The sequence below is a fragment of the Pan troglodytes genome, chromosome 13, assembly GCF_028858775.2.
Source record: "Pan troglodytes isolate AG18354 chromosome 13, NHGRI_mPanTro3-v2.0_pri, whole genome shotgun sequence".
Taxonomy (NCBI): Eukaryota; Metazoa; Chordata; class Mammalia; order Primates; family Hominidae; genus Pan; species Pan troglodytes.
Genome location: NC_072411.2, coordinates 103,613,866 through 103,631,329, shown reverse-complemented (window position 1 = coordinate 103,631,329; position 17,464 = coordinate 103,613,866). Strand labels below are relative to the sequence as shown.

The window sequence follows — 17,464 nt, the reverse complement described above, 5'->3', positions numbered from 1 at the left end:
CAGTTCTCACCTAATATCAAATAAAAACAATTTAAAGAGTGATGATCAGATTTATGTTAATAATGAATTATTCTTTGGCTTTGTATTCTTGTTCATTTTAGGTTTACTTTGAATGTGGCCTGCGCATTTTTCTTCTGTATTTCTGCTTTCCAATGATTTCTATTAACTAGATATTTTTCATGAGAAACAATATTTCAAATGAGAAAAACCAACAACGTGGAGTTTTACTTTTTAAAAATAGAGCTCAGTGTAAAGTGAAAGAACAGTTAACTTTTTAAATGCATTCACTGTCTGTGTTTTTGTTTTGATTGTTGTAGGTTGGCTGCCTGGGCATTCATATAAAGAACTGCAGACATTTTATGCCTAAGAGTATCCTTTCTTTTGATTTAAGAATCATAGTAATTATATCTCACTGTTTCAGTTATCCATTGCTGCATTATAAACCATTCCAAAACTTAGTGGCTTAACACATTGACCATTTTATCATCAATCACTACTGTTCATTCACTATTTGCTTCTTCTGCTTCATGATATAAAAGCTTGGGCTATAGTTGTCTGACAGTTCAAAAGGGCTAGAATATCTGAAGTGGCCCATTTACATGTCTAGTTGCTTTAGTGGGGATGCATGGAAGGCTAGACTTAGCAGGGATGCTGAAATGGTTGGATCTCTCTCTCTTTCCCTAAGTCCTATCATGTTTTATCCCCCTTTATTAATTTTAATTTAAAAATATATCACAGTAATATATTATTTATCTTGATTACTAGTTGTTGGTGTCCCCTTAAATTTTGTGCTCTAGTTGAGTGCCTTTTTGGCTTACTAGTCCCAACCCTAGTCACATTCCATTACATTTTATTGGTTAATGTAATCATAGAGCCAGCCCAGATTTAGTGGCAGGGGAAATAAAGTGGACTTTTTGATGTGAGAGTAACAAAAGCTTTTCAGCCATCTGTAATCACCTCAATCACCATATAAATGAAAGGAAAAATATATATCTTCTTGTATGATAATGCTAATTTATTTGTAAGTAATGTGTGCTTCCTTTAAACATTTTTAAAAGGATTTAATTTATATTGGTGCTTTTAAATAAGCTGAGTGCTTATTTTTAGATTTATCACAGCATAAAACCAGCCTCATTATGGAGATTTGATGTTTCTTTTTTATATAAAGAGAATTTTGGAAAATAATTCTGTATAATGAGATTTTTGAAGATAGTTAAATCTTGAAACAAAATTGTTTTACTCTGTAGCATTCTATGAAAGATACAATACAGACCAATATAGTATAAATGAACTATATTCTTAAGTGAATTAGAGTAGAACACTTTTTGTCTCAAAATTAAAAATAGGTTAATCTGATATATTTTTAAATATTTTGAATTTCTACATAATTATCCTTAGGAAAAATTTCAACTATATATTGCATATACTTAGTCACCTTGAAATTAATACATAGCAAAACTTGCAAAGGAATTTTGTTGGAAATGTGAGGTTAAAAATATAAGGGATGTAAGGAAGAATCAACCTTCTTTTACTTATATTGTGTCCACCAGTGATGGGCAAAAATACTATTTTAGAATACTTTTTTTCTATTGTTTAATGCTACATGATCGATTCTTAGGTTTTGGTCTGAATCGTTTAATGTATTAATTTTATAATGTATTATTGTTCAATTACAACAAAATGTATTTCCTCAATATCATTCTATTTTCAGTCAGTTTACAACATTATGCTAATTTATTCATTCGCATCTCTATAAACAAAGCTGTGAAATGTACAAAAATGTGTAGCTTGCTATCCAAAAACGATGAGAAGAACACTGTAATTAAGTTCGATGAAGTGAAGTATTTTTCTGTACAGGTAATGTTAATATCTCTTCTAGATATTAGAACGGCTCCTTATAGTTCCAAATATTCTACCCTAATTCTGTCTTTTTATAAAAATGAGTAGAAAAGAAACAAAAGCAGTAAGTGCCTTTTTATTTGGTATCTTACAGTATTCTATTTCTATACCATGGGCTATAGTGGTGTTTTAAAAAAAGAAACAATTTTACTGTGAAATGCATAATCTTAGTAGATTTCTTTCCTGAGATGTTACTGTCTGTGGTTTCCAGTATTCATTCTGCATGTATTTATCTCTATCTTGCTCTTCTCTTCCCATCTACTGTCTTCCACCTTAGAGTTTTTCCCATCTCCTTTCCCATTCCTTTTCTTCTATCCTGTATTCCCCTTTGTCTCTAATTATTTTTTTAAGGATTAACTTAGTCAGTCTTTATTACAACCCACACACACACACACACACACACACACACACACACTATCATCCTTATTTTACGGATGAAGAAACTGAGGCACTCTGTGGTTAAGGACCTTTCTTAAGGTCATAGAGCTGGTAAGTGGTAAGTGGTTGAGCTGGGAATGTGGGCAGTCTGGTTTCAGACCACACTTCATTAAACTGCCTCACACACCGGCACTTACTATGTTTCTGTTTACAGTTAGGCTTATTAGAATCTTAAATGTATCTTAAAACTTTTTTAAAAATGGCTGGGCGCAGTGACTCACACCTGCAATCCCAGCACTTTGGGAGGCTGAAGTGGGCAGATTACTTGATGTCAGCAGTTTGAGACCAGCCTGACCAACATGGTGAAACACTCTCTACTAAAAATACAAAAATTAGCCAGGCATGGTGGTGCACACCAGTAATCCCAGCTACTCAGGAGGCTGAGGCAGGAGAATCCCTTGAACCCAGGAGGTGGAGGTTGCAGTGAGTTGAGATCATGCCATCGCACTCCAGCCTGGGCAACAAAGCTGGACTCTGTCTCAAAAAAAAAAAAAAAGAATGACATTATTCCATACAGCTGCAGGATTCATTGATTTGTCCAATTATTTATTACATTAGTTGAATTTTAGGGAAATCCTAAAGCCTTTTCTCTTCTATGCTCCATATTATTTTTCAGACTTTATCTGTTTAAGTGTTGAGTAGTGAAGACAGTTTTTAATTTTTTTTATTATACTTTAAGTTCTAGGGTACATGTGCACAACATGTAGGTTTGTTACATAGGTATATATGTGCCATGTTGGCTTGCTGCACCTGTCAAGTCAACATTTACATTAGGTATTTCTCCTAATGCTATCCCTTCCCCAGCCCTCCAGCCCCCTACAGGCCCTGGTGTGTGATGTTCCCCACCCTGTGTCCATGTATTCTCATTGTTCAATTCCCACTTATGAGTGAGAACATGCGGTGTTTGTTTTTCTGTCCTTGTGATAGTTTGCTAAGAATGATGGTTTCCAGCTTCATCCATGTCCCTGCAAAGGACATGAACCCATCCTTTTTTATGGCTGCATAGTATTCCATGGTGTATATGTGCCACATTTTCTTAATCCAGTCTATCATTGATGGACATTTGGGTTGGTTCCAAGTCTTTGCTATTGTGAAAAGTGCCACAATAAACATATGTGTGCATGTGTCTTTATAGTAGCATGATTTATAATCCTTTGGGTATATACCCAGTAATGGGATCGCTGGGTTAAATGGTATTTCTAGTTCTAGATCCTTGAGGAATCGCCACACTGTGAAGACAGTTTTTTAAGCATAGGTTTTTGTTGTTGTTGTTGTTTGTTTGTTTGTTTGTTTTAAGCAATGAAAAAACAAGGAATAGTTTTGCTGGAGGCAATACATACTGTTTGTTTTACTCTGCAAATAGTTTTTCCTAAGCTTCATTGGCAAATTCTCAAGAATTTGGGGGATATATGTCCATTTAAATAAAATTTGAAACATTAATACTTGAAAATAATGTAAAGTATATAGTAAGGTGTTTATCTTCATTAGCATAATCAAAATCTGTTTCCTGTATTTATTTAAATAGGTACTGTTAGTTTGAGCACATTAAAAGGACAGTTTTAATGGAACTCTAATAGAAAGTTTGAGAATGACTTAATAATTACACAGAAAATTGGACAAGCAAACAAAGAAACATAAAAAAGCAAGACACATGTTAACTACAGGGAAATTAAAAATGATACAGGAAAGGAAATATAATTATTGTAATATATTGTTAAACTCTGACAGTTACACATATAAACTAATATAAACACTAACAATCTAACAAAAATGTATGTTATAGAATATATTGGAGGAATGGCGAGAAGTATGAAAACTGTCAGGGGAGAATTGAGAGATAATATTTTTCTTCCACAATATGCAGTTAGTAGTTAGCTCCAGAAACATGAAGTAGTTACTTAGAAACATGAAGGCAAAACTTAGAGAAATGTATTTAGAGGTCGAAAAGGCAGCTTCTGAGGAATGGAAATTAGGGGGTGGGTGGGGTGTAATTCTAAAATTGCACCCAGGATTTAACTTACAGAAGTATGACTGTATGAAAACGTGGAGAGGTACTGTCATTGAAAAAAGAATTTGTTATATTCTCTGAGAGTAGGGGACATGACACACCACTGAGGGCCACAGGGGAAGTATCAGAATGGTCAGGAGGCAGAGGACAGGAGTGAGGGGAGAGTCTAGGCCTTTTGGGGGTTGCTGAGGGAAAGGCAAGCCAGGAAACCAGTTTAGGATTGGCTAGTTTGAATAATTTCAGGGGTCTTTGGGTTATAGAAATGGTCTCTAGTTTTCTAATACCTGGCCCTGGGATAATTTAGGGCAAGGGAAATGTGTGTGAGAATTAGATTAGCAGGTGGTTGGCTGGGCACGGTAGCTCATGCCTGTAAGCCCAGCACTTTGGGAGGCCGAGGAGAGCAGATCACTTAAGGTCAGGAGTTCGAGACCAGCCTGATTAACATGGTGAAACCCGTCTCTACTAAGAATACAAAACTTAGCTGGGTGTGGTGACACATGCCTGTAATCTCAGCTACCTGGGAGGTTGAGGCAAGAGAATCGCTTGAACCCGAGAGACAAAGTTTGCAGTGAGCCAAGATGGCACTACTGCACTCCAGCCTGGGCAACAAAGTGAGACCAAAAAAAAAAAGTGGTTGGAGCTATAGCCTTGGGATTGGTTAGTTTGCAAATGAAAGATGTGCTCTCTGCTAAGCCTTTGCTGTCTCTAGCAGTCTAACCCTGGGAGGGGAAGTCTCTCCCTCAACAAGATTTTTAAGATGCCAGAACATCATAACTTACAGAAGCTTTTTGTTTTTCTTAAAAACAAAACAAAATGTGATTGACTGAGCATAGTGGCTCACGCCTATAATCCCAGGATTTTGGGAGGCCAAAGCAGGAGGAATGCTTGAGGCCTGGAGTTCAAAACTGGCCTGGTCAACATAGTGAGGCCCCATCTCTACAAAATAAATATTAAAAAATTAACTGGGTGTGCTGGCATGTACCTGTAGTGCCAGCTACTCTGGAGGCTGAGGCAGAGGATGGCTTGCACCCAGTAGTTTGAGGCTGCAGTAAGCCATGATCCTATCACTGCACTCCAGCTTGAGTGACAGAGTGAGACCCTGTCTCAAAAATATCAAACCAAAACAAACAACAAAAACAACAAAAAACCATGATTAATACAGGCGGGAGTAAGAAAAAAGTTGTTTCTTTGTTTTAACCATTGTAGAAATTCTTGACTTTGTATAATATATAATTAGGATAAAATAAAATTACGTTGCATACGCTTTAGGACTTTAATTTGCTAAAATGTACAACATAGATCTAGGTTAAAATTTTTTAAATCCATACAAACTAACAACTGAAAATACATAGGAAGTGGATTTAACTTAGTTTAATTGTTCCAGAAAGCTGCTGGGAAAGTGATATAAAAACTCAGACTGAAGAATGAGTAATAGTGGATTTCTGGTTCTGGCCATGCTGGAATAGCTGGTATTGGATTCACTCATCTGCTCTAAACAGCTATGAAACAGAAAAATACATGAAGGAACTATATCCTGGCATTGAACAATGGAAAGTGGAAGGAGGCACTTCTAAAGAGAAGGGAAGCACAAGCGGTGAGCTCCACATTTACAGCAGCTTTTTATCTGGCAGTGATTCCCGCACAGCGGAGTGAAACCCAAGCAGAGAGAAACCCAAGCAGAGAATGGCAGTCTTGGTGCATGGAGGAAGCAGACGCTGAGCAGAGGGAGAAGAGAAAGCAGAGATGGCAATTTAGGGCTCCTACGGGGGCTGGAATTTGTTGAGCAGGTTTCTAAAGAAAAAGGAATAGCAGATAAAGAGCCCAGAAATCTATGTAGGTATTCTTCTCAGGTTCTTGGCTGAAAATAAGTTGGGTGTGTACAGGGTAAGCCTCCAGGAGAAACTACAGAGAACAGACGCTGGAGGGCTGAGAGCTGACTAGAAAGTTCAGAAGTCCAAATTCAGAGTTATTGGAGTCTGAGCAAAAGCAGAGAGTTCTCATTCAATAGTCCCAGAATTCAGTTGAGATCCCAGAAAGGCCAAGTTTTAAGAGCAAGGACCATGTTCTACAGAAACTGAAATAGACCCATCCTCTAACGAAGCCTCTATAGGACGAACATAATCTGCCAGGAATTGCCTTCCAAAAAAGAACTGAACACTTTTTAGAGGAAGATATTTAAAAAATCCAGAGTCTCTATCATTTATAATGTTCATTCATAGAATAAAAAATTACCACTTATGGAGGGATAAAAGCAGTCAATAGAAGTAAACCCGCAGATGACCCAGATGTTCAAATTAGAGACAAGAACTTTAAAATAACTGTCATAAACGTATCAACGTGGAAACAGTGTGCAAATGGTGGGCAAAATGGGAATTTTGAAGACAGTGAAAATGGAAGAGAACCAAGTAAAAATTCTAGATCTAAAAAATACAGTATTTGAAATGGATAATTCATTGAAGGACTTAAAAGCATTCTGGAAACAGTAAGAGAAAGGATCTGTGAACTGAAAGACTGGTCAATCAAAATCATTCAAATTGAAGCTCAGAGGAAAAAAAGAATGGAAAAATGTAAGAAACTGGTGGGATACTGTCACTCAATTTATAACATATAGTTGAGTCCCAGAGGAAGAGAAGAGGAAATATTTTTTTTTAACTTTTAAGTTCTGGGGTACATGTGCAGGCTTGGTACATAGGTAAACTTGTGTCATGGGGGTTTGTTGTACAGATTATTTCATCACCAGGTATTAAGCCTAGTACTCAGTTATTTTTCTGATCCTCTGCCTCTTCCTATCTTCCCTCTGATAGGCCCCACTGTGTATTGTTCCCCTCTATGTGTCCATGTGTTCTAATCATTTAGCTCCCACCTATAAGTGAGAACATGTAGCATTTGTTTTTCTGTTCCTGTGCTAGTTTGCTAAGGATAATGGCCTCCAGCTCCATCCATGCCCCTGGAAAGGATATGATCTCATTCTTTTTTATGGCTGCATAGTATTCCATGGTGTATATGTACTACATTTTCTTTATCCAGTCTATCATTGATGGGCTTTCAGGTTGATTCCATGTCTTTGTCCTTGTGAATGGTGCTGCAATGAGCATATACGTGCATGTATTTTTATAACAGAACAATTCATATTCTTTTGGGTATATACCCAGTAATGGGATTGCTGTGTCAAATGGTATTTTTGTTTTTAGGTCTTTGAGGAATCACCACACTGTCTTCCACCATGGTTGAACTTATTTATACTCCCACCAACAGTGTATAAGCATTCCTTTTTCTCTGCAACCTCGTCAGCATCTGTTTTTTTTTTTTTTTTTTTTTGAGTTTTTAGTAATAGCCATTCTGACTGGTGTGAGATGGTATCTCATTGTGGTTTTGATCTGCATTTCTCTAATGATCAGTGATGTTGAGCTTTTTCTCACATGATTGTTGGCCACATGTGTGTCTTCTTTTGAAAAGTATCCGTTTGTCTGTGCCCTGCCAAACAAAAAGACAGCAGTAACCTCTGCAGACTTAAATGTCCCTGTCTGACAGCTTTGAAGAGAGCAGTGGTTCTCCCAGCACGCAGCTGGAGATCTGAGAACGGGCAGACTGCATCCTCAAGTGGGTCCCTGACCCCTGACCCCCGAGCAGCCTAACTGGGAGGCACTCCCCAGCAGGGGCAGACTGACACCTCACACGGCTGAGTACTCCAACAGACCTGCAGCTGAGGGTCCTGTCTGTTAGAAGGAAAACTAACAAACAGAAAGGACATCCACACCGAAAACCCATCTGTACATCACCATCATCAGAGGCCGAAAGTAGATAAAACCACAAAGATGGGGAAAAAGCAGAGCAGAAAAACTGGAAACTCTAAAAAGCAGAGCGCCTCTCCTCCTCCAAAGGAACGCAGTTCCTCACCAGCAATGGAACAAAGCTGGACGGAGAATGACTTTGACGAGCTGAGAGAAGAAGGCTTCAGACGATCAAATTATTCCGAGCTACGGGAGGACATTCAAACAAAGGCAAAGAAGTTGAAAACTTTGAAAAAAATTTAGAAGAATGTATAACTAGAATAAACAATACAGACAAGTGCTTAAAGGAGCTGATGGAGCTGAAAACCAAGGCTCGAGAACTACGTGAAGAATGCAGAAGCCTCAGGAGCTGATGCGATCAACTGGAAGAAAAGGTATCAGCAATGGAAGATGAAATGAATGAAATGAAGCGAGAAAGGAAGTTTAGAGAAAAAAGAATAAAAAGAAACGAGCAAAGCCTCCAAGAAATATGGGACTATGTGAAAAGACCAAATCTACGTCTGATTGGTGTACCTGAAAGTGACGGGGAGAATGGAACCAAGTTGGAAAACACTCTGCAGCATATTATCGAGGAGAACTTCCCCAATCTAGCAAGGCAGGCCAACATTCAGATTCAGGAAATACAGAGAACGCCACAAAGATACTCCTTGAGAAGAGCAACTCCAAGACACATAATTGTCAGATTCACCAAAGTTGAAATGAAGGAAAAAATGTTAAGGACAGCCAGAGAGAAAGGTCGGGTTACCCTCAAAGGGAAGCCCATCAGACTAACAGCGGATCTCTCAGCAGAAACTCTACAAGCCAGAAGAGAGTGGGGGCCAATATTCAACATTCTTAAAGAAAAGAATTTTCAACCCAGAATTTCATATCCAGCCAAACTAAGCTTCATAAGTGAAGGAGAAATAAAACACTTTACAGACAAGCAAATGCTGAGAGATTTTGTCACCACCAGGTCTGCCCTAAAAGAGCTCCTGAAGGAAGCGCTAAACATGGAAAGGAACAACCAGTACCAGCTGCTGCAAAATCATGCCAAAATGTAAAGACCATCGAGTCTAGGAAGAAACTGCATCAACTAACGAGCAAAATAACCAGCTAACATCAGAATGACAGGATCAAATTCACACATAACAATATTAACTTTAAAAGTAAATGGACTAAATGGTCCAATTAAAAGACACAGACTGGCAAATTGGATAAAGAGTCAAGACCCATCAGTGTGCTGTATTCAGGAAACCCATCTCATGTGCAGAGACACACATAGGCTCAAAATAAAAGGATGGAGGAAGATCTACCAAGCAAATGGAAAACAAAAAAAGGCAGGGGTTGCAATCCTAGTCTCTGATAAAACAGACTTTAAACCAACAAATATCAAAAGAGACAAAGAAGGCCATTACATAATGGTAAAGGGATCAATTCAACAAGAAGAGCTAACTATCCTAAATATATGTGAACCCAACACAAGAGCACCCAGATTCATAAAGCAAGTCCTGAGTGACCTACAAAGAGACTTAGACTCCCACACATTAATAATGGGAAACTTTAACACCCCACTGTCAACATTAGACAGATCAATGAGACAGAAAGTCAACAAGGATACCCAGGAATTGAACTCAGCTCTGCACCAAGCGGACCTAATAGACATCTACAGAACTGTCCACCCCAAATCAACAGAATATACATTTTTTTCAGCACCGTAACACACCTATTCCAAAATTGACCACATAGTTGGAAGTAAAGCTCTCCTCAGCAAATGTAAAAGAACAGAAATTATAACAAACTATTTCTCAGACCACAGTGCAATCAAACTAGAATTCAGGATTAAGAATCTCACTCAAAACCGCTCAACTACATGGAAACTGAACAACCTGCTCCTGAATGACTACTGGGTACATAACAAAATGAAGGCAGAAATAAAGATGTTCTTTGAAACCAACGAGAACAAAGATACAACATACCAGAATCTCTGGGACACATTCAAAGCAGTGTGTAGAGGGAAATTTATAGCACTAAATGCCCACAAGAGAAAGCAGGAAAGATCTAAAATTGACACCCTAACATCACAATTAAAAGAACTAGAAAAGCAAGAGCAAACACATTCAAAAGCTAGCAGAAGGCAAGAAATAACTAAAATCAGAGCAGAACTGAAGGAAATAGAGACACAAAAAACCTTTCAAAAAATTAATGAATCCAGGAGCTGGTTTTTTGAAAGGATCAACAAAATTGATAGACTGCTAGCAAGACTAATAAAGAAAAAAGAGAGAAGAATCAAATAGATGCAATAAAAAATGATAAAGGGTATATCACCACCGATCCCACAGAAATACACACTACCATCAGAGAATACTACAAACACCTCTATGCAAATAAACTAGAAAATCTAGAAGAAATGGATAAATTCGTCAGCACATACACTCTCCCAAGACTAAACCAGGAAGAAGTTGAATCTCTGAATAGACCAATAACAGGCTCTGAAATTGTGGCAATAATCAATAGCTTACCAACCAAAAAGAGTCCAGGACCAGATGGATTCACAGCCGAATTCTACCAGAGGTACAAGGAGGAACTGGTACCATTCCTTCTGAAACTATTCCAATCAATAGAAAAAGAGGGAATCCTCCCTAACTCATTTTATGAGGCCAGCATCATCCTGATACCAAAGGCGGGCAGAGACACAACCAAAAAAGAGAATTTTAGACCAATATCCTTGATGCATATTGATGCAAAAATCCTCAATAAAATACTGGCAAACCGAATCCAGCAGCACATCAAAAAGCTTATCCACCATGATTAAGTGGGCTTCATCTCTGGGATGCAAGGCTGGTTCAATATACGCAAATCAATAAATGTAATCCAGCATATAAACAGAACCAAAGACAAAAACCACATGATTATCTCAATAGATGCAGAAAAGGCCTTTGACAAAATTCAACAACCTTTCATGCTAAAAACTCTCAATAAATTAGGTATTGACGTATTTCAAAATAATAAGAGCTATCTATGACAAACCCACAGCCAATATCATACTGAATGGGCAAAAACTGGAAGCATTCCCTTTGAAAACTGGCACAAGACAGGGATGCCCTCTCTCACCACTCCTATTCAACATAGTGTTGGAAGTTCTGGCCAGGGCAATTAGTCAGGAGAAGGAAATAAAGGGTATTCAATTAGGAAAAGAGGAAGTCAAATTGTCCCTGTTTGTAGACGACATGATTGTATATCTAGAAAACCCCATTGTCTCAGCCCAAAATCTCCTTAAGCTGATAAGCAACTTCAGCAAAGTCTCAGGATACAAAATCAATGTACAAAAATTGCAAGCATTCTTATACACCAATAACAGACAAACCGAGAGCCAAATCATGAGTGAACTCCCATTCACAATTGCTTCAAAGAGAATAAAATACCTAGGAATCCAACTTACAAGGGATGTGAAGGACTTCTTCAAGGAGAACTACAAACTACTGAGCAAGGAAATAAAAGAGGATACAAACAAACGGAAGAATATTCCATGCTCATGGGTAGGAAGAATCAATATCATGAAAATGGCCATACTGCCCAAGGTAATTTACAGATTCAATGCCATCCCCATCAAGCTACCAATGACTTTCTTCACAGAATTGGAAAAAACTACTTTAAAGTTCATATGGAACCAAAAAAGAGCCCGCATTGCCAAGTCAATCCTAAGCCAAAAGAACAAAGCCAGAGGCATCACACTACCTGACTTCAAACTATACTACAAGACTACAGTAACCAAAACAGCATGGTACTGGTACCAAAAGAGAGATATAGATCAATGGAACAGAGCAGAGCCCTCAGAAATAATGCCACATATCTACAACTATCTGATCTTTGACAAACCTGAGAAAAACAAGCAAGGGGGAAAGGATTCCCTATTTAATAAATGGTTCTGGGAAAACTGGCTAGCCATATGTAGAAAGCTGAAACTGGATCCCTTCCTTAAACCTTATACAAAAATCAATTCAAGATGGATTAAAGACTTAAAACGTTAGACCTAAAACCATAAAAACCCTGGAAGAAAACCTAGGCATTACCATTCAGGACATAGGCGTGGGCAAGGACTTCATGTCTAAAACACCAAAAGCAATGGCAACAAAAGCCAAAATTGACAAATGGGATCTAATTAAACTAAAGAGCTTCTTGCACAGCAAAAGAAACTACCATCAGAGTGAACAGGCAACCTACAAAATGGGAGAAAATTTTCGCAACCTACTCATCTGACAAAGGGCTAATATCCAGAATCTACAATGAACTCAAACAAATGTACAAGAAAAAAACAAACAACCCATCAAAAAGTGGGCGAAGGACATGAACAGACACTTCTCAAAAGAAGACATTTATGCAGCCAAAAAACATGAAAAAATGCTCTCCATCACTGGCCATCAGAGAAATGCAAATCAAAACCACAATGAGATACCATCTCACACCAGTTAAAATGGCAATCATTAAAAAGTCAGGAAACAACAAGTGCTGGAGAGGATGTGGAGAAATAGGAACACTTTTACACTGCTGGTGGGACTGTAAACTAATTCAACCATTGTGGAAGTCAGTGTGGCGATTCCTCAGGGATCTAGAACTAGAAATACCATTTGACCCAGCCATCCCATTACTGGGTATATACCCAAAGGACTATAAATCATGCTGCTATAAAGACACATGCACACGTATGTTTATTGAGGCATTATTCACAATAGCAAAGACTTGGAACCAACCCAAATGTGCAACAATGATAGACTGGATTAAGAAAATGTGGTACATATACACCATGGAATACTATGCAGCCATAAAAAATGATGAGTTCATGTCCTTTGTAGGGACATGGATGAAATTGGAAATCATGATTCTTGGTAAACTATTGCAAGAACAAAAAACCAAACACCGCATATTCTCACTCATAGGTGGGAATTGAACAATGAGAACACATGGACACAGGAAGGGGAACATCACACTCTGGGGACTGTTGTGGGGTGGGGGGAGGAGGGAGGGATAGCACTGGGAGATATACCTAATGCTAGATGACGAGTTAGTGGGTGCAGTGCACCAGCATGGCACATGTATACATATGTAACTAACCTGCACATTGTGCACATGTACCCCAAAACTTAAAGTATAATAATAATAAATAAATAAATAAAAAGAAAAGTATCCGTTTATGTCCTTTGTCCGCTTTTTAATGGGGTTGTTTGTTTTTTTCTTGTAAATTTGTTTAAGTTCCTTATAGATGCTGGATATTAGACCTTTGTTAGATGCATAGTTTGCAAAAATTTTCCCCCATTCTTTAGGTTGTCTGTTTACTCTGTTGATTATTTTGCTGTGCAGAAGCTCTTTAGTTTAATTAGATCCCATTTGTCAATTTTTGCTTTTGTTGAGATTGCTTTTGGTGTCTTCATGATGAAATCTTTGTCTCTGCCTATGTCCTGAATGGTATTGCTTAGGTTGTCTTCCTGGGTTTTTATATTATAGTTTTGGGTTTTACATTTAAATATTTAATCCATCTTGAGTGAATTTTTGTATATGGTATAAGGAAGAGGTCCAGTTTCAATCTTCTGCATATGGCTCGCCAGTTATCCCAGCACCATTTATTGAATAGGGAATCCTTTCCCTATTGGTTGTTTTTGTCAGGTTTGTCAAAGATCAGATAGTTGTAGGTGTGTGGTCTTATTTCCGGGTTCTCTGTTCTGTTCCTTTGGTCTATGTGTCTGTTTTTGTACCAGTACCATGCTGTTTTGGTTACGTAGCCCTGTAGTATAGTTTGAAGTTGGGTAGTGTGATGCCTCTAGCTTTGTTATTTTTGCTTAGGATTGCTTTGGTTATTTGGGCTCTTTTTTGGTTCCATATGAATTTTAAAGTAGTTTTCTCTAGTTCTTTGAAGAATCTCAATGGTGGTTTAATAAGAATAGCATTGAATCTATAAATTTATTTGGGCAGTAATGGCCATTTTAATGATATTGATTCTTTCTATGCGTGAGCATGGAATGTTTTACCATTTGTTTGTGTCATCTCTGACTTCTTTGAGCAGTGGTTTGTAGTTCTCCTTGTAGAGATCTTTCACCTCTCTAGTTAGCCGTACTCCTAGGTATTTTATTCTTTTTATAGCAGTTGTGAATGGGAGTTCATTCCTGATTCAGTTCTTGGCTTGTTGTTGGTGTATAGGAATGCTAGTGATTTTTGCACATTGATTTTGTATCCTAGGACTTTGCTGAAGTTGTTTATCAGTTTTAGAAGCTTTTGGGGTGAGACTATGGATGTAGTTTTGTAGATGTAGGATTATGTCATCTGCAAACGGATAGTTTGACTTCCTCTGTTCCTATTGGGATGCCTTTTATTTCTTTTACTTGCCTGATTGCCCTGGCCAGGATTTCCAATGCTATGTTGACTAGGAGTGGTGAGAGAGGGCATCCTTGTCTTGTGCCAGTTTTTAAGGGGAGTAGGGAATTGGTTTGGATTTACATCCATTGTTTTTGAAGCACATCAGCTGAATAAAGTTGAGGTTTGTTAAAAAAAAAAAAAAAAAGAGTAGGGAATCATTGCCCATTCAGTGTGATGTTGGCTGTGGGTTTCAACTAGGTATTGAGGGACCATACCTCAGAATAATAATATCTTTCTTATTATTCTGAGGTATGGTCCCTCAATACCTAGTTTATTGAGAGTGTTTGACATGAATGGTATTTAATTTTATTCAATAGCTGCATTATCTGCATCTATTGAGATAATCATGTGGGTTTTGTCTTTAGTTCTGTTTATGCGATTGATCACATTTATTGATTTGTATACGTCGAACCAACCTTGCATCCCAAGGATAAAGCCTACTTGACAGTGGTGGGCAAGCTTTTTGATCTGCTGCTAAATTCCGTTTGCCAGTATTTTGTTGAGGATTTTTGCATCAATGTTCATCAAGGATATTGGCCTAAAGTTTTCTTTTTTGTTGAATCTCTGCCAAGTTTTCATCAGGGTGATGCTGGCCTCATAGAATGAGTTAGGGAGGCGTCCCTTCTGCTCAATTTTGGGGAATAGTTTCAGTAGGAATGGTACTAGCTCTTCTTTGTACATCTGGTAGAATTCAGCTATGAATTCATCTGGTCTTGGGCTTTTTCTGGTTGGTAGGCTATTTATTATTGCTTCAATTTCAGAGCTTGTTATTGGTCTATTCAGGGATTCAGTTTCTTCCTGGTTCAGTCTTGGGAGGGTATATGTGACCATGAATTTATCCATTTCTTGGAGATTTTCTAGTTTATTTGCATAGTGGTGTTCATAATATTCTCTAATGGTTGTTTGTATTTTTGTGGGGTCAGTGGCAATATCCCCCTTGTCGTTTCTGGTTGTCTTTATTTGAATCCAGAAGAGGAAATATTTAAAGAACTAATGACTTAAGTCTTCCCCAGATTGATTAAAAATCCATCCATAGATTCAAGAAACTCAGTGAACCTTAAGTGAGTAAGTACAGAAATGATCACACATATGTACATCCCATTCAAACTGCTGAAAACAAAAGATAATGAGAAAATCTTAAAGGCAGCCAGAGGAGGGAAAAACACATTACATTCAGATGCACAACAATAAGAATATCAGCTAACTCTCCATCAGAAACCATGTAAATCAGAGGACAAGAGAATGCCAGCTTTAGAATGCTGGGAGGCGGGGAAATTCAGCCTAGATTTCTATATTCAGTGAGAATATACTTCAAAAAGATGGTGAAAGACAAAAGCTGAGAGAATTTGTATCTAGAAGACCTGCATTGTAATAAATATCAAAGAAAGCTTCAGGTTGGAGACAAATGATCCCAGATAGAAGCCCAGATATACAGGAAGGAAGAGCACTAGAAATGGTAAATGAGTGGGTAAAAATACAAGACTATTAAAAAAATTTATCCAAAAGACAATTGAGTTTTATTATTTAAAAACACAATAATGTCAATGAATGATAGGAATTGTAGCATATGTAGAAGTGCAATACATGGCCAGAATAGCACAGAGAATGAGGAGGTGTAAATAGAATTATGCTATTGGACATGGTGGTTTAATTTTAATTCAGGATACATTGTGATATGTGAAAGATCCATATTATAATCCCTAGAGCAACCACTAAAAGTTAAACAAAATTGTATTAGGAAGGAAGAAAGGAGAAAGAGAGGGAGGGAGCCAGGGAGAAGGGGGGAAGGATGGAGGAAGATGAGTGTGGAAACTAAATTAGCATTAAATTTGAGAACTTAGAAAATGACAGTAAAACTTTATGAAATCAAGAGGAAGAAATTAGTAACAAAAGAAATAAATGAGGTATTTACAACAGTATAGATGTTAAAGAAATGTAACAATACAAAAGCTAATTAGTAATAAAAGTAACACAGTAGGCACAATTGTGGTAAGTCTTATTAAGAAAATTATGCAAAATTTGGAATATAGGTATAAATATGAAGGCAGTTAAAAACTGTAAGAGAATACCATATATAACTCTATGCTAAAAATTTGAAAATATTGATGAAATAGAATATTATATTAGAAAAATATAAATTACATTATGTTTTAGCTCTATCTTTTGTAAACTGAATATAGATTTAAAATATCCAGTCTGACAGTCTTTTTATTTTATCTACATCTGTTAGTGTAGTAGTTAATATATGTAATGTTAATGTATGTAACGTTACTGTAGCATCTGTTACATTTTATATAATTATAATATATTTGAGTTTAAATCTGTTACCTTCTTTTGTGCTTTCTATTTATCCCAATTGAACCATGGATTATTTTTTTCTTCTTTCCTCTTTTGTCTTCTTTTCTTCATCTCTGGGATTGAGTACGGTTGATGCTTGGACAACACAGGCACTGAGGCACTGACCCCCCTCTGCAGTCAAAACTGACTTCCCCAGTCAGTAGACTACTAATAGTCTACTGTTGACTACAATTTTTACCAATAACATAAACAGTTGATCGACACATATTTTGTATGTTATGTATTATATACTGTATTCTTACAATAACGCAACTGGAGAAAAGAAAACATTAAAAAAATCATAGGGAAGAGAAAGCGTATTTACTGTTCATTAAGTGGAAGAGGATCATCATAAAGGTCTTCATTCTTGTCATTTTCACATTGAGCAGGCTGAGAAAGAAGAGAGGTTGGTCTTGCTGTCTCAAGGGTGGCGGAGGAGGAAGTGGTGGAGGAGGTAGAAGGAGAGGCAGGAGAGGCAGGCACATTGGGTCTAACTTTTATTGAAAAACCATGTGTAAGTGGACGCATGCAGCTCAAACCATGTTGTTCAAGGGTCAACTGTATTTTAAAATTTCATTCCATTTTTCTTCTTTCTTGTTTTGGAGAT

General features: G+C 37.4%; 1 protein-coding gene across 17 annotated transcripts in view; it reads left to right on the top strand.

The window, feature by feature from the left end:
* Positions 1 to 17,464, top strand: part of C2CD6 (C2 calcium dependent domain containing 6) — a 133,064-nt gene that overhangs the window by 18,325 nt on the left and 97,275 nt on the right. For 15 of the 17 annotated variants that reach the window (XR_010150194.1, XR_010150193.1, XR_010150195.1 and 12 more), the window contains exons 3-4: positions 318 to 369; positions 1,712 to 1,857. The exons of the other annotated variants lie outside the window; for them this stretch is intronic. Coding sequence is in view for 12 of the 15 variants with exons in the window: in XM_016950298.4 (XP_016805787.3) it covers positions 318 to 369; positions 1,712 to 1,857 (198 nt within the window). In the remaining 3 variants the exon portion in view is untranslated. The remainder of the gene's footprint in view (positions 1 to 317; positions 370 to 1,711; positions 1,858 to 17,464) is intronic. 17 annotated transcript variants of the gene reach the window in all.